This window comes from Taeniopygia guttata, chromosome 1A (assembly GCF_048771995.1).
Source record: "Taeniopygia guttata chromosome 1A, bTaeGut7.mat, whole genome shotgun sequence".
Classification (NCBI taxonomy): domain Eukaryota; kingdom Metazoa; phylum Chordata; class Aves; order Passeriformes; family Estrildidae; genus Taeniopygia; species Taeniopygia guttata.
In genome coordinates, this window is record NC_133025.1 from 67,784,788 (window position 1) to 67,810,394 (window position 25,607).

Consider the following 25,607-nt stretch of genomic DNA (forward strand, 5'->3'; position numbering starts at 1 on the left):
AGAATGCATAGCAAGGCATTTTTTTTTCCCAGTTGTATATGACAACAGATGATTTCATTATTTTCTTTGAAGAAAACAAACATAAAATAGAAAATTGGATTAAAATTACTACTTTGCTTACTACTACTGCATAAAGCAGTCGAAGGAAATCAAATTCAGACTGCCTGTGAACCCTGAAATTGTTCAGTCCTTGCTCTACCCAACAACATGATACTTTTCCCATGGAACCCCTCATCAGGGCACAACTTGAGCACACAAGGGAAGGCTGAAAAACGATGGAAATTAATAGATGATGGAAAATCTTGTTACTTCTGAATTTTAGGTACCTCATGTTATTACCATGGATGGTGTTTCCTTATTGACACAACAACACAGGTACAAAAAAACATGACAATTCCTCAAATGTCATACAGCTAAAACTACCCGTAAAACCCGAGGTGCCATTCAGGGGAAAAAAAAAAAAAAAGTCTGAAAAATTAGTCTGGTTCTATCCAAACAGATTTTTGTCATCTTCCAGATAAAATAATCATTTTCATTCTACAAATTGTTTTCAATTTCCGGGCTGGCACTAGAAGCACAGCTGGAAATCTGTGGTACTTTGTACAATGACAGAGCAAACAAAATCACACCTCTCCCCCAGGATTGATGCACCTGGAAATAGTAGGAGACAGGCTACTAGAAATGTGTTCTCCATCACAAACACCTTCAGTACTGGCAGAAACACATGGTTTTGGTGACTGGTGTCTGCTTTCCAAGTTTAGTATTGCTTCCACATATTAGTAGTCAAAGAACAATGTTATAGCATTAAAACCAGAATAAAACTCACTAAATTAGAGGAGCACTTACACTGAAATATGAGTCTACACTTGTCATGCCCTTTACTAGATTTTTGGAACTCATGGTTCGAAGGGTTTAGGATGAACATCTGAAAAGGTGGGTTCATTTATCACACTGTTTTAGAATGTACACCTCAGTGTTCAGGAAGGGCCAGCCAGGGGCAAGCTACAGCTTTTCCTTTCTTTTTGCCCACACCTTATGAATTTTCACTCACACCTTGTAAAGACTTCTTCCCTACTGTTCTCACACAGGGATGCATCCTACACACAAGCAAGTCCCACAGGAAAAATAACCCAACCTTGTTCACAAGAAGAACTCCTGGGGAAAAAAAGCCACACGCACAGACAGGAAACAGAAGAAAAGAAGAATAAGATGTTACTTACTGGTTAACACAGTGATTGATCTCGCTGACTTGGAAACCATATTTGAGTTGACTACCAACAGAGTCACTATGTAATACAGGCCATGGTATTTGGCATTAAAAACCACAGGGGCGGGTAAAGTGCTATTGAATTCGTCGAACTGGAAAAAGTAGTTCTTGGATTCTCCAGCTATCTTCACAACATATACAGAGGAGGAGCTCACCACGTCTGATGCTTCCAGGGACACAACGATACAATTGTCTTCTCGGACAGCAACTTGGAAGGGTTCTGCACTCTACAAGATAAGAATAAAGAGTTTATTGAGGTAAAATCTAGTATCTTACTTTCACCTATTTCCCTTGTTATTCATAGGATACTCATGCTATATTTGCAATAAAGTAATCTCTTATATCCTACTGGAGAGTTACCATCAAACAGGAGCAATTATTTCAGGCTGCAATTCACAGTCGGCCAACATCCACAGGTATGTGATTATCAGAGGCCAGACCCTCTGCAGCAGAGGCTGGATCCTGCTGTGTGTTTTCTGATACTCCATTCCTTACATCCTGAGGAAAAAAGCCTCTGTCATCCTTTCATGAGGAAAGGTTAAGCAGAGCAGAAGAAGGATGAGATTGTAAAGGGTATCGGGGCAAGAAGATTTCCAAAAAAACCTCAATGTCATTTAGGTCCCCTCAAAAAAAGGTGATTAAATCAAGACTCTTTTATCTTGCAGAAACAGGATCATATATTCCTCAACACAATATATACTGAAAGTCTACAGCTGAAGAATAATTTTTGGTACTGCCTAAGCTTTTCCAAATGGGTATTGTATTAACCATACTTGGCCATTTCAGCAAGTACCAGGTGATAAGTAGCTCTCACCACTATTCCATAGTTTTGGCTGGCACTTTTTTTTCCTAAGCTACAGCATTTAATTTTCAATATTTCTTTTATTAGTAGTAGAGAGAAAAGAGCAATTTAATCTCGTTTTCTTGTATCAAGAGTGTGTTAAGCCATTGCCAGCTGAAAACACTTTCCTTTTTATTAATTTCAAACCAGCTTGAAGCACTTGTTCTCCACAGGAATTTCAAAACTGATTCACGTTAATTAATGAGAAGGAAAAGGTCAAGCTTACTGTAAGAGTTGCCTTTTTGTTTATTAAACGACACCACACCCTGTAATTTTTTTAACCCCTGTGAAAACTGTAATATCTGGTATTTTCAGTTCCCAACTCCCCAGTGTTCATGTTTCAGGGGCTGAGAGCTCTCAGGGAAAGGTGGAAAAACAAGGCTAGTTTGCAACTTCTTTGATCAAGTTGTTCCTGTACCAGAGAGAGATAGAGACCTTCTTCAGAGATTAATTCTAGTAACCTGACTACCTCCTATTTTCTTCTGGTTTTGTTTTGTGCTTGTTCTTCCATGAAAACAATATTTCTGGTATTTACACTGCAGGAACCAGGATCCCTACTTGAAATTCACACAAATCTGGTGTTGCCAACTCCTGGCATTCAAAATTAAAAAAAAAAATAAAAGGCAAAAACCCCCAACAACAACAGAAATAAACTGGCCAAGAACAAGAATAAGTAATTGGTTGTAGGAGTGTAAGATTTAAAACCGCAGCACTTGGGGTTTTTTTGGGATTTTTTTTGTTTAGGTTGTTTTTTTTTTTGTTTTGTTTTTGTTTTTTCTTTTTGTTTTTACATATATTCATGGTATTATCATTGGGCTTTGACATTTACAGTGTACCTAAGGTTATGCCACCCTAAAGGCAAAGCCACAGGCTTGAGACAGAGGTCCTAAGCAAACCCTCTCATCTGATCCAAGAGGAGAGCAAGGCACAAAGCACATAATCAGTCCAACCCAAAGAGGATAACCTGTCTAGACAGCTCCAAGCCTAAGATTAAAAACAGAGGCAATGCAACTTCAGCTGCTGACTTGAGGTTTGCTCTAGTTAGTCTTTTAAAAAATTACTTTTAAGTTGTTAAAATGTATCTGCCAATGTTATCAGTGGGAGAATATTTTGGTATGGAAGTCTGGGTAATTTTTCACAGATGGCAGAGTGATTGTTCCAAAAGGTTTATAATGTAAGACTACAACTACAAAAAAGCTTCCATGTGTTTTCCTCAGCCCTAGCTGAATTCAACAGGCTTACCCTTGAGTAGATCAAAATTCTACATTTCAAGTGGTTGTATTTTGCCTTAAATCCCAGTCTAGCATTTGGATTCACACAGACTCAAACATTTAAGTGGGGATTATGCTTAGATCTGGTCAAAACCAAGTGGAGTTTCTCTTATCCTTCTTCCTCCCTATTTTATTTTCACAAATAAAATGTGGAATCAATCCTACTTCAGCCCTCCTGGTGTGGGAAAACAGGAGAAGGAGGGCACAGGTGACCTGGCTTTCCAGAAGCACATGCACTATTGTACCACAGAAGCCATGGTGGTCTTCCAAGACCAAGAAATTACTCAGCAAGGTTATTTCTAAACACTAAGCTTGCAGTTCATGTATAATCCCACAGAAATCTGTGGGTTTTGACCTTCCGCAGACTTGCACTTGAATGCTTCACTAGAAGAAAAAGAATGGTGTTGTCTCTAAAATTATTCTAGTCTTCCCTTGGCCTTGGCACTGAATCCCACAGCTCTAACTCCACGCGCCCACCTGGCTATGAAGAACCAGCCAAAAGTGCCAAATGAATTTATATGTGCCAACAAACAGTTCAAAGCAAGTTCCTTAGAGCTGGATACTATAAATCATTTGCTATGCTAATCAAGTACAGCTGGAAATTAAGCATATAATTGCAGAGTCATGGACATTCCTAGGATATAATTAGATATCAGGCAATGCTCATATGGGTTGTGATTTTACTCTTTGATTCTTCCATGAGTATTGTATTAACCATGATGAAGACCATGCTTTTATTTTTTCCCCTCAATGTTTTCCTAAATCCACAGCAAGCACCCTTCAGCAAATGGTTCACAAGCCTTCTTCAACAGCTCTCACACAATTAGCATAGAATGCCTCTGCCAGCTAAATAAAACTCTCAGACATTTGCTATAGTTACCTATGACACCTGCCTGGGGTAAATAGCTTTTTTTGAGTCCTCTGTCACCTTAAGCATGTGGGGACTGGATAGATTCCCTCATTCCTGTGTCCAGATGCTTTGGGAGCACTGCTGCCATGATGCATTTTTGAGAGATATCTCCTTAACAGCCTGTGGCAGGCATATTCCTCTCTCACTCAGGATTTTTCATAGAGGAGCACAGAGGAAAGAAAGGGAAAACAATTTTTACTTCTGCTCCTTGTTTTTCCCATGTGGAATGTGTTTGGAGAATTGTTTACTTGGGGTGATTGCTTGATCAGATTCTGGTGAGGATTGTTTGAGCCTGATGGCCACTCCAACCCACCTGTGGCTGGGCTCTCAGAGATGGTCACGAGTTGTGAGTGAGTTAGATATGGTAGTTAGAACAAGTAGGTATGTAGTTTTAGTATCTCATTTAAATAGTATATTGTGGGAATCCAGAGCTTCCCTCTGGCTGCCCTGGCAGGTCTGGGACCCTGGCAGGGGTCAGGAACCCCCCTGGACAGAGCCCCCAGAGACACTGTCTGTGATCTCTGTCCATGGAAAAGAGTTTTCAATCTTACAGGATGAATTACAAGCCCCGAGTGTTTGATATAAGTAATAATTAAGTGTGGCACAGGTGCAAAAGTAAAATTTTAGGATTCTAGATTAGGGGTTCAGAGGGGACAAGATGGAGGAAATTGGGTGTGTCGTGTCCTTTTTCTCCTTCTTCATGCCCTCCATGTTTCACTGCAGTGTTGGCACTTTTCTGTTGGTTTAGGCTGGGGACACACTGTTCAACGTAGGTGACAGATATTGGCACATTATTGTAAATATAGCACAGGTAGTTTCTGGTATATAATGTTTGTAACATCCCACTGAGGGCAGAGCCCCACACGCTGCCCTGCAGGACAGAGCTGCAGCAGGGCAGCAGAACATGTTAGAGATAAACAGAATAAACAACCTTGAAACCAGCACAGACGAATTATGGCTTCTTCTTTGGCAACGGGGCAGAAAGACAGAGACTTTTTACAATCTCGGAATCATCAATGCCACAGATTCCGACAGTATATTAATGTATTATAGCATAGTTATAATAAAGAAATCATTCAGCCTTCTGAACTGGGTCAGACATCATCGTTTTCCCACCAGGTTCACCTGCATTTCCAACAGCAGCCCCGTGCCCCATCCAACCCATCACTGTGCCCCTCTGCAGGATGCATCCCTCTCCTGAGTGGACCCTGTCCAGTGATTGTGTGTCCCTCTTCCACACCTCTGTGTGCTCACAGGCTTTCCACATGGTATGTGGCAGACAGGTGTTGTTCATTATCCACTGGCTCTTTAAATAACTTTTAGCCTTTAATTTCATCTTCTAAGACTGGAGTGGCAGATCAGAGATCAATAAAAAAAATTGGCAATTAACATGCCATGAGACAAAATCCTTTATCTCCTTTGGAAGAATATGGATTTCTCTTGGGCAGTGTTTTAAAAAGAACAGACCATTCTGCTCATCCTTCCTTCAAGTTGTATAAGGCCAGGGCTGGGATTGTGATTTTAAAAAGAAGGCTAAGAAAAAAGGTGAGTATTTTCTCTAAGCACCACTGAAAGTGACAAACGTGCCCCATTTAACTAGATTGTAAAGCCAGTGTGTCTTAAGACTGACAGCATCAGTATGGTAAATACACATTTCATTACTTCTGGTCAGCTACCTCCAGGATTTAATTTGCTGGTGTCACAGCTTGAGCAGCTCTTTCATGCCTGTGGGGAAATTTGGCAGGGCTTATGCATTCAGAACCAAATTATTAGCTCCAACTTCCTTCCTAGTTTATTATTACAAGCTCGTGCCACAATAAAGCACTTAGAATAAAATAAAACAAATAAATAAATAAATAAAGGAGGGGGAAAGTAAATCCCACAGTGTGATGCCTGTTCATTTCCAGTGCAGGGATGAGTCATGTTAGTGGAATTTCCAGCCAATAACCAGGTCCCAGTTTAAATAAAAAGGAAGGGGAGGCAAGGAGATATACAACATGTCAAATAAACAATAACCAAAGAGTAATAGGAAAATAAATGGTGTGCAGCAGAGCTTAGAGTCCTCTTTTCAGAAGTTTATATCCTTAGTTTATTTCCATATAACAGAATGAGCTTCACACATGAGGAAGAGATCAAGGTTGCAAAACAACTACTGATTTTAAGTACTCTAGCTTTTGAATGTCTCATTCTGAAACACATTGTGCCAGAACCCAATTACCAGAAATGCAAGTAGTTACAAGTTCTGCTGACTTTAAGAGGAACTGTTGACACTCATCAGCTCTGTAAAATTAAAGTACTGGTAACAGCATCTCATTATCTAATGCCAGACAAGTGGAACTAAAATCCCAAACAAATCTGACTTTTGTCAGCTTTTACAGACTAAATCCTGCAGCATTCACAGATTTTCAAAGTGGGCATCTGAAATCGTAAAGCAGGAGAGAATTTTAAAGCTATGAGGATCTACTTCTCAGGCACCAGACTGATCACCTACTGTACCATGCTGGACAAAAATAACAACTATGAAAGTACAAGAAAATATTGAACACTGCATCCAGACCTCTTGGGTGAAATACTGCCTAGTTAGTGAGTGATTCTAATACACTCTAATATATTTTGTCCTGGTGGCCAATAATGCTAATTTCACTCTAAATCATATGATGACTCGTTCTCACCACAATTCATCTTACTTAATCTTAGGTACTTAAAAGGAATGACTAAGCCAGGATGACCTTTTCAGACAGAACACCTATGGATTCACCTAAGACTGTAATTACTTTTGAAAAAGCACTAAACAGCCAAAGGGCTGATGGCTCCAGCTTGGCAATATTCCTGCAGCTCTCTGTCACCGGGTGCAGCGAGTCCAACCCTTACAAAAAAGACAGCACTGGGGTCCAGATTTCAGTATCTTCAGCCTCTGCTACAGTCTTGCAATGGTACAACCAGAGAAAGCAGGTAAGAAATAAATAGTACTGCAAAACATGCTTCCTTGGAATCATTATTAGCTCCTAGAGTTTAAACAAAATAGGTAAAGACATCTTTAAAGAACTTAGAGAAGCCCATCCTAAGTTTTCCACGTGTTCCAGTGAATTCTGGAGCAGGCATAGACTTCAGTGCTGACTGCAAGACAAAAGGATTGCTTGACATGATCTTGAAAAGAGTGAACAAAAATGTTACAGCCTTCTGACAAAAATGCAAAGACTTTTGGAAAATAAGGATATTTATTTCTGAGGCTTTTGTTTTTATCTACACTTTCCCACAGGTTGTGTAAAGATCATCTCTTAATAAACACTCCTCAGAAGAAATACTCCATGGGAAAAAAAAATGTAAATCGGTATAGTTAAGATTTTCCATGCAAAAAAAAGAATATTTTAACATGTAAAAAGATAGCAAAAGCTGCAGTTCTCAATAATTTATGGTTTGTGATTCAGGTTAACACATCATTTCTGGCATTCTGCTCCATGAATAGTGTCCTCAGCCCTGTTGCTATTCTGAGTCTCAAAAAGCCAGTAATAACAATCCTCTGGTCATATTTTATAAATGAGCTTCCACATTTATTTGCTCTGGGAGACTGCTCTAAAAAAATACGTATTTTTTCCCGTCTCTGCCCACAAATGCAGAACATGGGGGTGGGATTTTTTTAAGCAAACATCATTATGAGATGTACAGCCCACCATGTTTTGCTGCCATTCTGAAGTTAATAATCTGGAAGGAAATATTTCTTCACACAATCATCAGCTACTACAACAGCATTAAGTAGATTCCAGAATGCTAATTTCAGTAAGGTTAGTATCTAATATATCCCACTGTTAACATGTCCAATACTTGATAAATTATTGCCAAATATATACTACTAGTCCTTCTTTCTAGTGCAGAGGGCAACACCCAAACTCAGTGATTCAGAAGCCTTGTGTTGACAAAGTTTAAAACTAATTTAAGCTTCTAGGATGGCATTTCTCCCTATTATTGATCCTGACTGCACCCCAAATACACCCAGGAATTCACACCCAGGCAGATACAGTTTGGTTTCTCTCCACTCTAGATTTTTAGCTTTTCCCTAGTATTAAAGTTATGTCAAAGAGCATAATTCTACTGGAAGAAAATACAATTTTGCTTCCTTCCCCAACTCAGATCTTTATGGAGCCTCTGCAATTAAACTTTAGCCATCCCTTGTGAATGTAACCAAACACATTCCAGATGAACCTTGTGTTTTAATTAAAATGCATCTTCCCTCTTGAGCCTGTATGTGAGTAAGAGAAAATGAAAAAGGGCACAGGAAACATATCACATTGCCTCAAATCCCTTAATTCTACCCAAATGGCCCTTCTCCAGTCAACCCTTGTTCTTTGGGACAAGAATGAGAGCAAACTTCTGCCTGAACCCGTGGTAAAGTGATCAGAGCTGAACATATGCCAGGTGGGAGGTGTTGGCTGGATCCCCTGCTAAATTCCAAAAAAGAACAAGTAGGGAGAAAGGAAGAGAAAGATAAACTCCATGTACACATTATCCTAAGAACATACACACTCTCCAGTGTGTAAGAGCTCTCACAGCACAGCATCCAACCTGCAACTACAGTTCACTGTCCACCCCAGGAGGAAGGAGGAACAGATCACCTCATGACAAGGCTGAAGGAGAAGGCAGAGTGAACAAATGAGCAATAAATTAAGGTATATTTTGAGGAATTTGATGAATAGAAAGAAATCTCTCCTTCCATGGTGAGAAAAACATCTCTGAGTAGTTGCAAAGTGCCTTGTTGGAAGATGAGGGGGAACACACTGGAGATGTGGGTTTTGGTGATGAAGGACAAATTCATTCAAGCTGTTCAGTCTTTCAGCTCCAAAACTGTGGCTTCACCTCTGCCAATAATGGAAGTCTGTAAGAGAAGTTACTGATGCTGAAAGAGCCTCTGAAGAGCTACTGATGCTGAAAGGTGACACTAGGAAGTTAGACAGAAAATTCCTGATGTTCAACAGAACAGGAAGACTGGTGTTGCATCATGAGAAAACAACTCCAGCAGTGCTCTGCAGCTGAGGTGAGCTGACTGGAGGCAGCTGAACTTCCTACTACATGCTGAGAGAATGGCAGAGGGCTACAGACTGACCTGGTGGGTGCTACAAGACTGGGAAATGCCTCAATTTTGAATTAATAAGGTGCCTATATACTCTTCATATGTGCACAAGTGAACTAGTTCTTAAAGGCAGGATGCAATGCTTTGCTACTTGCATTATCTATAAAGAGCACAGCACAGCTGGGAGAAAGTTAAGAGTTTTCACTTATTGGAGACCAAAGTGGTTATCAAATTAATTTGTAATCATAAAGCAATGTAAGGGAAAATGGTGGAAGAGAACCAGATGTTCTCTTCCCTTCCATGTTGATCTATAATAAGAGAACAATGAATTTACTTGCAGATAGGGCTATTCCAGAATCCTAATCCTTTGTTACATATCTGCAAATGTTTATAAAGGGGATTAGGCACCAAAGTATTAGGCCCTTAAGTATTTTAAAAATTCTGAGACTACTAGAGAGGTTTTGAAAATTGAAATTGAGATGCAGTCATAAAAAAAAAAAAAAAAAAAAAAAAAAAAAACCAAAAAACAACAAAAAAAGAAACAGAAACAAAAACTAAAACCTGTTCTAAATACCTTAAATAAGTGGTCTGCCTTATTGCTGGTCATTTTTCTATCACACCCTGCCTCTCAGGTCCCCAGAAAAAAAGCTGCAAAAAACCACCATCCTTTCTTCACTGGTCACAGGAGGCATGGCATGTCTGGAAAACCTAAGTCTAAATCCAGAGCAGCAGTTTTCATATTCTGTGCTTACTACCCTTCTTCCCTGAGCCATCACTGGTTGTGTGCCTATGGCTATCCCTGAAAGATTGCCCACTCAGGTTCAAGTACAGGCTTATTTTGTTTTCAAATCCAAGTGGAACCTGATGTTCTGCACTTTGATCACCTTGTGGTGTCCCTGTGCTCTGTAAATGGGCAAGAGATGAATAGACAAGCTGCTGAGATTTTTCTCTTGTTATTGATATATAGTTTCTGCAGATGAATGGCATTTTTTTTTTTTTTTGCTAAAGTATTTGCTTTGGTAAAGTGTGTGTGTGTATGAGTGTGATTGATTGTTTTGCTTGGTAAGGGCGTTTTTTTGGTTTTTTTTTACTTTTTTGTAATCTGTGCTCAATGGGAAGCAAGCTGACAGTGCTATTTCCCTGATTACTAGCAAGAGATGAGCTCTGTAACTCTTTGTGCAGCACGGGGTCAATTGCAAATCCACACAGAACATTCCAATTGTAGCTACAGCCTGATTGCCAATTCATTTCTAGTGTGGCTTTAGGCTCAGTTCAGCCATTTGTAGCAATCTGCTGAGTTCATACCCACAGAAGAATGCTCTTTCACACTGGCAGTGTGCTGCTCAGAAGTCATAAAACACCCCCAAACTCCAATGCTGCAAAATCTCAGAACTTGTCATTGCCACCCTGCCCTGCAGGGATGGCTCCAGCAGGATTTATTTGGTCACAGTGTGTCCAGCATTTTGTTCTTAGCACGACTGCCACAGGCTGACTTGAAGGAAGAGAAAGAGAGGAATGAATACAAAGAGCTCAGGAAATGGAGCCAGGACCCTCAGCTGCTGGAAAGTCCTTCCAGATGTAAAAGTGCCACCCCAGCTGCCCAGAGCAGGAGACTGGCCAGGGGACAGTGATTGCTGTTGCCTAAATGAGGACACCTCAAAGATTTGCTTGCCAGAAATTTTGTGATGAGACTAATGTACTTAGTGTGGGATTAATCTGGCTTCATTTTATCATAATAAAAATTGGGTGTGTAGTCAAATCTTATCATCTAGGTTCCCTCTGTAGGGAGAGAGGGATCTGAAGAATTTGATTTACCCACTTAACCTTAACAAGCTGCCTCCTGCAGATGCTTGTCTCTGTGCACCTTCCATTTAAACACCCAGAGCCAGATGAGACCAGAAACAGCTGTGTATGCTTTGATGGCAGCTGCAACTCAGATTTTTAAAGCCATTTTTAGCAATTATGGCTCCTAGTCTTTTTTTGTCCAAATTGATATTATAAGGTTTCAATTTTGTTTAGCTATTCTCTTTTTCAGCAGTATAGAAGTGCATGATGGCCATGACTGAGCAAGGCAAATAACTTTAAGCACAAAATAACTTTAAGCATCCTACTCAGCAAAAGATGTAAGCATGTCCATAAATCCTTTGCCTCTGTGACAAAGGCAGGCCCTGAGTACAAAGAATCAATCAGGAGATCAAGGTCTCTTTTCTGGAGCTGCCAAAGAGTGATAACCCCCTGAAACTTCCTTCTAATAAGTTTTGAGTCTTTTACAAAGTGAGGTTGCTAAAAAGTCATTCAAAGAATAATTTTTAAAAGCCTTGGTCTCTTAGGTGATGCTGAGCCTCCTCTTCTGCAGGTTTAGTGTTCTCCTCACAGAAATTATTATTCCTTGCTGTGGTCATGTGGTTTTTACACTTGACAGTTATTCACTGGCCAACAGGGACGCAGTCAAACCACTGCAAATACATTCATCAGCCTAACATCTCGGGCTGAGGTAGCTCAGCAGTAATGGCATGGAGAGCAGACACATTAGATTTCTGTCTGCTTTGGCAGCTCCGTACCCTGTGAGTGCAGAACTGAAAGAATTAAACTTTTGCCATTAGCTTTCTTTTATATATTTCTCTGTTAATACCTGACAGAGCTTTTCCCCAGGCATGACAATGGCTAGTCAGGCAAGAGAAGGCTTAATAAACTGAGAGATGAAATCAGCTGAGAAAAGGCTGTGTGGAAATTGGCAATGAGAAGTCTGTTCCCTACAGTAGAATTGACTGTAAAACAAAAATATAAATTTTCTGAATGCCGTTTCCTCATTTTAACTCAGGATGCTAAACCTCTGTAGTGTCTTCTGAAATGGATGAATTTATAAACAGCATGACCTTAAATGAGTCAACATGCCCTTTTCCAGACATACACCACAGTAAATATTTACTGAGCTTTATTTCATAGGCATTAACTCATTGCTAATATAAAAAGCTTTCAGGCTGCTAGACAATGCAATATTTAATCCTATCATTCTGACACTTAAGAATATGCACAGTTTAAAAGTGATAACAATTTTCTTTTCTAGTTACCTTCTAGATATAAGTGAACCACGTATTTTTTTATGCTGTAATTTTCTTCTTCCATTTTATGAAGTATTTTTTGTGGCCAGTGAAAGGGAAGGATAATGATGAAGGCATGGATTTTTTTTTTTTCTTTTGTATTCTATTTAACTCACAGCAAGTAATGTTTTCAGACATAAGCACTGGTCATTCTGTATTATACTAATCCAGGCAAAAATACATTTAGCCTGGTTGTCTGACTACCCTTTGCAGGTCTTAGTGTAGCAATTTCTCAATAACTGCAGTGTAAATACAAATCTCTCTTATCTCATCAATTTTTACACTTCAAATTCATGCAATACATACATTGCCTAAGGTCTTACCCAACTTTTTGACTGAACCAAAATATTTTCAATATACTTCTGGGAGCACACCTGCCTGTACTTTAGAATTACAAAACTGACATGGCCCTTTTTTCCTAAATGAGACCATGAAAAGTCACAAGGAAAGTTCTGGAAATATACACAGTGTCCTATAACTCAGATAGATATCTACAATATCCTTCAAAAAACCAGAACTGGGCACAATGGTATTTTTTATGTTAAGTTAAATGTGCACCCTTAAACCTCTCCACCTTCACAGCATGGTCCTTCATGTACATGTGCAACAGAAAGATGTAAGAAAAGGCACACTGGCAGCACCGAGCCCCTGTGGTAACAGAAGCAGCTTCATCTCCAAGCCAAATGAGTGGTTTCTCTTAGTTATTTATAGCCCTTTTAAATTTTAATCACTTTATTTACTTATTCTCTGCCAGGTCCCTACTGACCACATTCAGTTTTCCCTCCTCTTCCACTCCAGTGTGCTCACAGAGCAGTGAAAGCTCTTTACTGCCAGTATCAGTCTACAATGTTGTTTCTCAGCTCAATGGATGCAATTTTTGCCTCCTAACTCAGGTGCCAGAAGAGCCAGTGGACAGAAGTATGCTCCTGGCCAAGCTGCAGAGAGAGAAGAAGGCTGGTGTTTCTTTGGGGTTCTGTTTTGTGGTTGACAATAGGTTACATCAAGTATTGTAGCTCTGGGCATGTTTCTGTGATTATTTCTCAAGTGATGAAAGAAGTGGGGAGAGCACGCAGAAGAAAACTAAGGCTTAGTGAGTCATGGAGTTTTCTGTCCATCCCCCAGACTCCAGAGAAGATACTCATCACCCAACAGCACCCTGAGCTCACTGCAATTCACAGCAGCAAAAGTCATTTGCAAGCAACAGCTTCTCCACAGCTTAATGAAACACCAGCAGTAATAGACTCTGCACTGACTTCAAGCACCAGGCAAAACTGATTTAAATTACCACAAAGATTAGGACCATAAACACAATCAGTTGGCATAACTCAGTCTATAAACAAAAAAAAAATGTATTTACCTATGGCAACAAAATTAGCCATGCTGTCCTTATCTCTGCTGCTGCAAGCACTTACAGCATGCATGTGAAAGTGAACATTCATGCTTGCACTAAGCATTTGCATGTTTATGAATAAACTGTAATCAGTTTGACAGTATTCCTCTTTCTTGCCTTATTAGCCCTGTGAGCTCTTCATTCAGTCCTCATGCTTTGCATACCAAAAAGGCAGACAGGGAAAAACATCAACACCCTCATGAAGTTGCACACAAGCACAGAATGTCTACACAAATAAGAAAATTAGACCTAAAGACTAGAGACCATGCTCCAAAGAGCAGCAATGTCTTAGTATTGACCACAGTAAAAAGAGAGGCTGGGGAAATCTTGGATTTTTTTTCCTCATTTGTCTATACTTGAAAGAGGGGAAAAAAGAGACGTGCATGACTGATGGTAATGGAAAACCTATTTGTGTCCAATTCACTGGAGAAACAGTACAAGGACATATCATCCTTGTGAAATAATTTGTCCTGTATTCCTTGAGCCAGATGAAAGTCCCATTATGTACAAAACAACACGTGCCGATGAATACAGATTTGGGAGATCTGTTATTCTCTCAATACACTGCCACGGTGTAACCTCTGCCATGAAAAAGGCTTCTTTCCAAGTGCCTCACACTGTCATAAAGTGTGACTTTTTCCACCAACCTAGAATAGATTTGAAAGTGCACAGCAGCACCGAGGAGTCATTCATGATTAGGGCTCTTGCTGTGAAACAAAACTGGCACATGCTCCTGGAACCTACAGCAATTAGCAAGTGTGAAATCAAAAAGTCACACCACACCGACTGTTCACAGAGCAAAAATAGAATGAAACAGCTACATCTCTATAGCCCTGGATGGCTTTGCAATTCAGAGAGACCTTTATGAGCACATTACAGCTTCATTCCCTCAGATGAGGCTGGTACTGATGTATTTGAACTTCTCAAAGTTTTCCTCTTCACCCCTTCAAGGTACTCTTATCTCAGATGCTGCTCATTACTAATTCCCTAACCTAACAAGAAGTTGGTGGAGGAACAAAAGATTTCTGAGATCTAAAGAATGATTATGAAGTGACACAGGTATGATAGCAAATCTAAGGTTTTTTTCCTCCTTACAGTGCTAAGGAAAAAAAAAAAAAATCACAAAAAAACAGATGCAGTAGTCTGGCCAGTGCAGCACAGAGCACTGGATCCTCTTCAGCCTGCAAGCCATTGTGCTGCCTCTAAATTTTAAGGGCTTACAGAGCAACTCTATCTTCCACATCAAACTGAATAATAAAAGAAAAAAAAAATTAAGAAAAAAAAAGAAAAAGTTTTGAGGCACCATCCTTGGTTGAAATCTGCTACACTCGCATTACAAATAATCAATTCCAAACACAAAAAATGATGGCTCTGCCAGGGAAAAAAAGCAGTCTGTAGCTACACATGGTAAAAGAGAAGCTGGAAAGTAAAGGCCATGCTGGTTTACTGAGCTATCCTAGAAAAGCCAATAGCTCTCATTCAGATGCAGGTCAGAAAAGCACAGTTGCCTAATTTGGCCTGAATATAGCTGATGTTAATGTTGATTTATGTTTGTTAAGAGACCGCAAGTATTTTACCTGAAGCTGAAAATCTTGCATGTTATTTTATTCATACCTAATTTTTGAAAAATCGTTATGAATATATTTGATGTCCACATCTTACATGGACGGTTTTTGTTTGTTTCATTGTAAGCATTTCATGTGAGCTATTCCCAGAAATTTCAGAATGCTTTAGCAAAAGCAGCTCAAGAGTGAGGAGCTAGGGAGAAAGACCAAGAGCGCAGAGAGAATAATGATTATAATTCAAAGAAAACTCCTCAAAGGGCAGAAGCAGCTACAACTGTGAGAACTAATTGATTTGATTCTACATACACAAAAAATGATAAGAAGGATTTTGTACTGGTAAGATAGATTTTTTTTTTTTTAAGAGGGATTTAATCAAATACTCCTCAGATTTTTTTTTTTTTTTCTTTTTTAAATTTCAACTGTCAGGCATCATATCCAAAAGAAAAAACCAATATCATCCAGGAAGTAATTATCTGCATTAAATGTGCCGTTTGACTTCTTTCCTGCTACAGTGATCCCTGCCAGAAGGAGAAACCAAGGAAGGTGGGGGAGGAGGGGGAAAAAAAAATTGATTCAGCAATTTGAGAAGCTAAATACATTTCTCTGTGTCTCAATTAAGAGAGGGAGGGCTTGTTCTGCAGGGGGAGCAGCACCAGGTGGGGAGCAGCAAGGTCTATTTTTGTGAACATGTGTCATCTTGGAAACCGGAGGAACAGAAGGGGATTGACCCAGCATTATTTGCTGTGAATAACAACCCCCGAGCCACCACTCAGAGCTGTGCTGCACCTCGGGTGATCAAATCTGGGCTTGCCCAGCTCCAGCCACTCTGCCTCTGCCCTCCTCTGCTGGCTCCAGCTCAACACCACATATTTGTTGGTCAGTTTTCAAGGTGGATGCAATCCTTACATTCTTAGAGCCCTGTTTATAAATGTTTCATTTCTCCCGACTTTGTTTTAGCTCAGATCCTGTTATCCTAGGTAATTAAGAGTTGAAGTCAACACTTATTTAAAACATGTTTCCTGTGTGTTTTGATGATGTCAGTTTTCATATTGAATTCTTTCACTGGTTATCCCGCAGTAACTAAGGTTTTATCCTTTTCCACTCAATATTTCTGCTACCATTATTTGATGCCACTCTTTCCCATTACCTGCTTCTTCTGCCAGTAGCAGGAAACACAAATACCTATTTCTGCTTCTGCCTCTACTGCTCTCTAAAAATGATATTGTCTTGCCATCAATAATCAAGAATGCCTCCTTTATACAGAAATCTGTAATAAATGTCAGTAGTTTCTGTCAATTTGCTTCATATGTATATTTAAAAATTATATAAAAAGGAAGCATATTTCATATAAAACTTGCATATGGTTTACTCTTATGTTCCTCACTTTTTAAATGAATTTTTAAAAACCAGAAACAGAAGTGTTTTGTAGCTCCAACCAATTTATCTTGTTAAATTCCCCAGTCTCTTCTGTATTGGTTGTTTTCTTTTTTTTGCTCCTGACTGATGCTGCTCCTGTGGAGACTAAGCTGGTTACCTCATCTAGCAACCAGCCCAATAGGTTTCCAGCCTTCCAGGAGCTCTCACTGCTCCTTCAGTCTGCATTGCAGCCATCCAGCCCAGCTATGGGATAATAAATCTATTTTAATTTGCATTTTCTGCTCCCCAAAATGATAAGGGTTTTGCATCTCCTCTGTCCTGTGTGAAGGACATCATCATCCTTAACACACAAGAGCCAGACCTGAAGCAACATGACAACCTCAGCAATAATTTTGTTTGAAAAACCTTCAGTTGTGAGCTATTTTCTTGTATCAGTCATGGCAGCCCAGAAAATCCTTCTGCTAAGTTTTCTTTGATTTTGTGCACAGAAACAGTGCTTTTTGACAAGAGACCAGGAAAAGTCAGCCTGAAATAATCGTGTGTTCCTCTGCACACAACCGCTGCAGTGACTAATCCCAATTTGCTCCTTTAACTCTGTTTCTCTCCCTTGCAGAAGGCAGCTCAGCCCTGAAAACAAATGAGAGTGGAGAAGAAAAGGCAATTTGTCCTCACATTATCTCCCCCACCACGCTTCCTCCTACTCCAAACTCAGTAGCAAAGGAGAATGTTTTGGTTCACTAGCTGAGCCTACATTCCCAACTACTGTTCTAATGAACAGCAATGAAAGAAAGTTTTTGGTTAATTATGTGGCTCTACTGCTGCTGTTGCACCTGACTGGGGAAGATGAGAAAGTCTGTGTGGTTTATGGTATAAATGTAATGTGGGAAGTGCTCAATCCATAGACTTGTTTGGCCATCATTCAGTTTCCCAGGAAGTCTGAGAGCACTTCACTCTAAAACTGAAGAATTTACTGAAGTGACATCAAGATTGGAAAATGCTCTGTATTTCTGTGATACGGTATCTTTCACTGCAGAATATCAAAGTACTTTTCTAATACATGTTAATGAGCCCTTACAAGATTGCTATAAATACAGTATCATGTGTATATGACTCATGTGGCTTATTAATTTTACATCACTTACCCTGCTGCTTGAGCAAGAGTGACAGAGCAGCATTCAGGCAAATTCCTCTGTGAGAACTTAGCCAAAATAGCAGTACCTGTGTCTTCAGGGGTCAATCTGCCTCAAGGCTTATTCTAGTTAGCAAAATTCAGTCTGAGAGAAATGTTCCCTGCTTACCACAGCCCTCCCAGTACAGTCCTCTTGACAAAAAATTAGAGCATTTTTCTAATAAGAAAATAAATTCTAAAGCAATGTATAACAGCTCCTAGGTTAAACATCCCATACTCTGCCACTGCCCTACAGCAGGGTGCAAGGAAGAACAGGAACTTTGCTGGGGGATAGATATGGATCCAAAAGGCATAGATCCTCAATGGGACTTTATTTTAATTAAAAAAGCAGGAGGGAAAAGCAATATTTAATCTCTTAAACTTACCTTATGCCATTAACCGAATGACATTTTTACTTCACTTAATTAACTATTAACACTGAGCTCCAGAAAAGCCCTTTGTAATTTCAGTGCTCACTCTACTCCTCTGGCAGTTAGCCCATTAAGAGGTTCCACAGGCAGAGCAATGAAGACAGGTGAAGGATTTGTTTGCTTGGTACTTTACAGGAGCTATGAGCCAGGCAGATGATTTAAATGGAGATAAACAGGATTCTGTGCTCATACAGGTTGATGAGAGGTCAAGTGTATTAGCATGGGGTTAGCACTAGCCAGTGCTAGTTTAGAGGAGGAGAAGGTAAAATAATGCCTGGCTGTAAACCACCACGCGTTAAACAAATGGTTTAAGGTCCCCCAGAGGGTAAATAATAGAGCTGAAACCACAGGAACTGGATTTCTTTTGCCCAGGCTCAGTGGAATCAAGAAAGGTGGATCAAACCACCCATTTCATAGTGATTTCTTTCTTTCCTGCACACAGGATGATTGATGTGGTGGAATTCAACCCAAACAAGGCAGGCAAGTTTCACCAGCAGCATCCACAGAGGTGAGAGAACTGAGGCAGGGTGGAGCAGAAAGCTCCAGGAGCTGCATTGCTCTCTCACAGCAAAAAAAGGAGGAGAATGTAAAGAGGAAGATGGTTCCTCCTGTCCCCCAAACAGGAGTAAGGACAGAGCAAGCAGTTTCCTAGCTGTCAATTAAACCCAGCAGCTCCCACCCTTCCCACACTGAAACTCACACTCATTGCTTGTCTTTGCTAATGCTTCCTCTCCATCCTGAAGCCAAATAACTCCAAACTTCCCAATATTCAAATCCAAGAGCAGCTTCTGCAGCTAGTGTACACCTGAACCCTAAGCCATCCACACCCACTTCAAGTTTCATTCTGTAATTGCTACAATTATTTAGAACTCAAGCCTGCAAATTTTGATTTAAATGGAAAAATGTCAATTCTCTGCCTTTGTCAATTTAAAAAGCACACTGAAGTTTAAACCCGCTTAAGTGATGCACTTAAGCCTTTCCTCTAGTAATTAAAGATTGATTTAAGAACTTTGCCATTTAAAAGGTTTCTATCTCAGCCTGGTTCTGCTGTACTGCAAGTAGTGTACATGGATGTGCTCTGTTTGTCAGTATAAACAAAGGATTCACGGGGTGGTGGACATCTATTCTTCCTCCTTCATTTTTCCCCTGGTTTTACAGCATTTCTGAGCTTTGTTTTGTCATCTTTTGCCCCTTCCCACTGCACCTCGTTAAAAATGCTCTGACATTCCAAGAATTTCATCTGAAACAGTAGGAGAAACATGAGAAAATTCAAGTGCACCTGCTTGCATGTTTCTGGTAGGGCACAATCTGGCAAAATCAGTGCTCTTGTGAAACACCTGATGGAGTTAAAATGGAAGTGGCCCCTTATCCACAAGAGCTAATAACTTCGAGGAAGGGAAAAATTACTTTAGGAGCCTGCTTGTATTCTAGGGGATGGAAGAAAAAGACAGTTGGGGGTTAAGGAGGTGACGAAAAGAGGTAAAAAGTCTCATGCAGTGGGAAGAGTAATTTATTTCTTTGAGGAGCAAAAGGTTGGGTGAAGCTGTGCAGCAATTTGGCAAAAGAGTCTACCAGTTTTTGAAGTTAAGGCTCCCATTTTCAAGACCAAAAGCTCCAAATTTGGTACTTTCCACTAATTCTATCTGCAAGGGAGTTGTGCTATTTATATGTATGTTAAATTGACTGGTGACCTGGGTTGTATCTATTACAGCCCAAATGCAGTTTGCATATCATTCATTATATAAATGAGGTTTGAAATGAACATAACTGTTTACTCAGAAGACATCCATTTATTGAGCTGGCATTTCTTCATTACCCAAAATATATTATAATTGTCCATGTAATTCCTTCAGCAATTTAATTGCACACAGTCCTGCTCCTCCATGGAAATTATCTGTCAACTCTACATAATAATTATGCATCAGCCTCAGTTAATATTCAATCACACATACATAGGGCTGGATTGAAACTGGATTCAATTCACAGCAAGGTGAGCACCTTTTTTTAAAAACCTACAACAATGAGGTTTTTACAACAAAACTAAAAACAATTCAATGATTGAAGTGCTGCCATGGCACGTGGTGTGGGGTATGCTGGCATATCATAAGAGATACAGCTTTGGCATATATATCATAATTCCAGGGTGAAAGGTAAATCAGGGTAGTCACATTCTGCCCTGAAAGGAAAGATTGCCTCTGCAGGAAGGGTAGGAGGCGGCCTTTCTGCAACTGGAAACAAATTTTGCATTTTGCACTAAACCGATCCAATTTATTCTAGTTCCACTGGAAACCTGACTCATTTCTGATGTAAGTTTGCTGCAAGCCTGCCTGTAAGTTTTCTGCTGCAAAGGGATTCGGTTCTGACAGGAAGCATTTCTCAGCCCTGGCACATCTGAGGCTGAGGTACAGATCTTGAGGGAAATCCCTGAAAGATGGTATCGACATTGCCCTCAGATCACGTACAAGATACTAAAGTCAGGCTCCCTGTTTACTGTCACCTCCAATTTATCCTTTGTGAGACAGCCCAAAACAACGTGTACCACAGAAAGAAAAGAAAAGCATGAAACAGTGGATGTGATACAACCCAGCAAATCTGTCAAAAACATAAATGTGTGTGTGTGCCTATCCCTATAAAACCACAAAGACTATTCAGATGACGAGCTCAAAATAAATGCAAATCCCCAAGCCCCAAAAAATCTGACAGAAGAAGGTCTCAGCAGCTAAAAATGTAAGTTTGAAAACTGAAAAGGATAAACTGACAATCTAGGTCAGGTTTTGTGATCCATTGGTGGCTGGTCTCAGCCTTTCTGAACATTTTTGTTCCTGATCCTTACACATCCTCATGTTACAACTTAAAGGAAAAAAAAAGATCTGTCTCCAGATCCCAAACCTTTTGGTTAGCTAAATAAAGGGCTTTGCCCATCAAGGCTTTAGAATATTCTATTTTTCTTTAGACATTTATAGAGGAAAATACCCTGCAATGGAGTCTGTATTCAGAAGGAGACATAAATCCCCAGAATAGAGACCTAACTCAGTCAAACTCTTTATCATCATTAGATCATCCAACAATGATACAGAATATGAAGCAACCTGAACAAGAGTGCATTTTGCAGAGGCTACAGCATTTTATACTCTGTGCGGTGAGTAAACAGGAAAATCTAAATTAACTGTCTGTATTGAGGTTACCATAAATCACTGCTCCAGGGACTGCTGCATTCCTGACACACACCCCACAGCCTCAAAAACAGCACCTCCCTACCAATTTCACCTTTTCTTGTAGATACCAAATTTCTGTAACTGTTGTGGAGAACAAGATACAACCAGGTTGCAGCAAATTTTGTCCAGTATTTTCCTTTTTTTAGGATTAAAAAAGGAGGCAACCAAAAGTTGTTTGCCAAGAAAGTTCAGCACTTGGCAACAAATTGAATCAAAGGTCCAGTGGTGCCCCCGTGGATCAGGTTGAGATCAGCATTTACTGCAACCTCAAAACTCAGCTCCTTTCTCACAGAAATACAATTAAGTTACAAAAGAAAGTCTCAAAGAAGAAAGAATTAATACAGAGAAACTGTTACCTCTCCCAAAATCGACCAAGAGACTGCCTGTTGCCTCAGCATCTCCCCAGCCCTCCAGCAGGAGGGAGGAGCATGTGGCTTTCCATTTTAATTGTTTCATTTCATACAGGTGGGGAACATTTCTTACTCATTCCACGCCCCTATCAAGATGCAGAGTCAACAGACAGCAAAAGGAAGTTTGCAGCATCAGTGCAGCTTTAAAGTGGTTTTTGTGTCCCTAAAGTAGAGAACTTTAGAACAGAATTTCTCTAGATGATCATAAAAGTCTCTACTCCAAACCCAGGTCTCTGTGCCAGCCCTATGTCCACAGCCTCCACAGGTTACATTTATTTTTGGAGGGGAAATCTGACCATGTGCAAAAATCAGAATTTTCTATTGAGTTTTGGCACACGTAGCCCTGTGTGCCTCAGAGGGAACCTCAGTGGGTCAAGGGTGATTCTTAAAGTTGCCAGTGATATTCTGATAGCTCTCCTGCTGACTTCAGAGGGGCTTATGTTCCTTAGACTCTGGGGAGGGGAAAAACTGTGAATTTGTTATCATCTTTAATATCCATAAAACAAGACCTGAGATGCACAGCTCAAGATGACTCAGAAATGCAAATTTTAGTATTAAAAACTATTTTTTTTTTTACGTCAAGATCACAAAAAAAACCTCCCCTAGAGCCAAAGAAATGCATCAGTCTATTTTAAATGTGCCATATATATGTATAACAAACACTTAAAAATTCTGTCTATTCAAACAGATTTCTGTACATCTGAGCAGGCTGAGGATCAAAAGTCAGGCTCAAATTTATGCCATTTGTGCTTAATACGGTAAATAAGGAATCTTCAGCTGGTGATCTTGGATATTTTTTCTGCTATTACACTCCTTCATCCAATTTTCCTGTTGCATTTCTGATACTTCCACTTCCTGTACTGAATGGATATCAAGCATGGAATACAACATAGCCAAAAAATTCAGTCTAGAGAAATTCAGATTTAAGATGCAACAAAGATTATTTGCAGGACTAAAGAGAAAAAAAAAAAAAAAACAAAAAAAACTTATTTTTTTTTTAAATGCTTAGCTTAGCCTTAGTTATAGGACCTCACAAAAAAACGTAATGACACAACAATGCTACAACTTCAAGTGCCATAACAACAAGAACAAAATAATAATAATAATAATAATAATAATAATAATAATAATAATAATAATAATAGTTCTTTGTGCTTTCTAAGCAAGTTCAAGGAAACACCTAATGTGTTTTTGTACACAAACTGAGGATCCTATTTAATGACAGAATTTCTTTATAGTGGTCTAATTTTACTTTACAGGAGAAGCATAATTTTCAGGTTTTTTCTTTATGGCCCAAATGGCAGTTCCCTGAAGATCTAAAAACCTCCAGCTTTTTAAATTGTCTCTAATTTTATGGAAGAGAAATCTGTCACTTGACAAGGAAATGTCTGAAAGAAGAAGCAAGTGGAAGAATTGTGGTATTTTTGCAGTTTGAATTAAAGAAATAAAATGTCTGGAAGGAAATTAGTTAGATAAGGTGTTAAGATGATGAAACATCTCTTTGATGCCCACTGAAAAGAGAACACCACTTTCTTGTCAGAGATATCTTACACATTTCAGCCAGTATAACCAAATAATAATTAGCTTTCCATGCCACTCGACAGAAATATAAAATAAAAAAAACACAGCTTCATAAATGGTTACTCAAATAATGTCATTCAACATTTTTTGTCTTTGAAGACAAGTGAAGAGCAGCTTTTCACACCTTAGTGGAAAAAAGTTTTGCTTTTAAAAGTAAAACACATAATTTATGCCATTAAAAAAAATAATCCTGTCTTTAAATAATCAAAAGTTGTATTTTTCTGAGGCTGTTGAGAAAATTGATTGTTTTGTTGTATTGTTTGTTTGTATTAAAGTTGATTGTTGAAAACCAAAAAGATATTGGTAGTTGAACTTTCTTCCTCAAAAATATTTGTAGGGAAAAAAAGTAAAAATTACCATCAAAAAATAGTTTGAAAGTTTCAGCTAAAAGGACAGCAGGTGACACATCTCAACTCTAAGACAACGAGAAATATTAAAATCTTGTTTCTTCAATAGTTTTGTTTTTGCAACTATGTGCAAATTATTCCTCTCAAAATCTCTTTATAGCAAAGGCCAAACCATGGATTTCATGTGAAAGCTCTACAGCAGAATGAAAAATAAAACCAGCATTGACAAAATTACTTAGAGCCATCTGCTCTTTTTGAGCTGCTCCAACCAGACAAAGGGCAAGGGAAATTGCAGGATTTTCTGGCTAGCTCAGAGCCAGCTCAGGCAGCTTCCTCTGCCCATCCTGCAGCTGCCACCTCGTCCAGGGATGGAGCCAGGGACTGATGATACCCTAAGTTTTAGCTTTCATATTTTCCAGACTCTGTACTGCCTTAGTGTGCAACTCTGAACTTCACATAAAGTGTTAGCAAGTTCTCCTCACAGTTTAGTCAGACAAAACAATCCTTTTCCAGCCTGAGAACCAAGGACACCGCTGCAGCTTTGGGCCCAAAAATGTGAACAACAGTGACTGGAGGAGAGCAGCCTGGGAGGATGGGACTGCATAACCTGGAGCTGTAATTGGACAATTAACCCCAATATGGAAATGGACCAAAACTTATAAAAGTGTGAAAACTCGTGACCCAGGGTACATCTTGGGTGGAGCCATGGCTGGTTCTTGTACTGCCTAAGTTGAATCCTGTGAAGGCTGTTGGAATCTGAGGTATTGATGATTCTGAGATTGTAGAAAGTCTCTGTCTTTCTGCCCCGTTGCCAAAGCAGAAGCCATAATTCGTCTGTGCTGGTTTCAAGGTTGTTTATTCTGTTTATCTCTAACATGTTCTGCTGCCCTGCCGCAGCTCTGTCCTGCAGGGCAGCGTGTGGGGCTCTGCCCTCAGTGGGATGTTACAAACATTAAATACCAGAAACCACCTGTGCTATATTTACAATAATGTGCCAATATCTGTCACCTACGTTGGACAGCGTGTCCCCAGCCTGAACCAACAGAAAAATGCCAACACTACAGTGAAACATGGAGGGCATGAAGAAGGAGGAAAAGGACAAGACACTCCCAATTTCCTCCATCGTGTCCCCTTTGGACCCCTAATCTAGAAACCTAAAATTTTACTTTTGCACCCATGCCACACCTAATTATTACTTATATCAAACACACAGAGCTTGTAATTCATCCTGTAAGATTGAAAATTCTTTTCCATGGACAGAGATCACAGACAGTGTCTCTGGGGGCTCTGTCCAGGGGTGTTCCTGACCCCCTGCCAGGGTCCCAGACCTGCCAGGGCAGCCAGAGGGAAGCTCTGGATTCCCACAAAGGCCTTTTAATAAATGCCTCCTTTATTCCTTTAACTCTGTCTAGCCTCTGCTCCAGGGGGCCTCTTCAGGCATCACTGGGACATGGCAACAGTCCCCCAGAGTGGTTGGAAAGCTGTGGATGGAAAAGGTAGGAGCTGTCTTGGGAAACCTGGGAGCCATCCTAGCCCCAGGGAAAGATTTCCATGCTGCACAGGTTCAGGGAGCTCGTTCCAGTGCACTTTGTCACCTGCTCTCTTCCCATTAACCAGTGTCTAGAGGATTGGCTGGGAAATCCAGCCCTAAAGTTTGGGAAAACCACA

The 25,607-nt window shown here is 39.8% G+C and overlaps 1 protein-coding gene across 2 annotated transcripts in view; it reads right to left on the reverse strand.

Annotated features, from left to right (window-relative positions):
• Nucleotides 1-25,607, reverse strand: part of PTPRO (protein tyrosine phosphatase receptor type O) — a 144,617-nt gene that overhangs the window by 61,325 nt on the left and 57,685 nt on the right. For both annotated transcript variants that reach the window (XM_072923807.1, XM_032746385.3), the window contains exon 2: nt 1,221-1,494. In XM_072923807.1, coding sequence (XP_072779908.1) covers nt 1,221-1,494 — 274 coding nt within the window. The remainder of the gene's footprint in view (nt 1-1,220; nt 1,495-25,607) is intronic.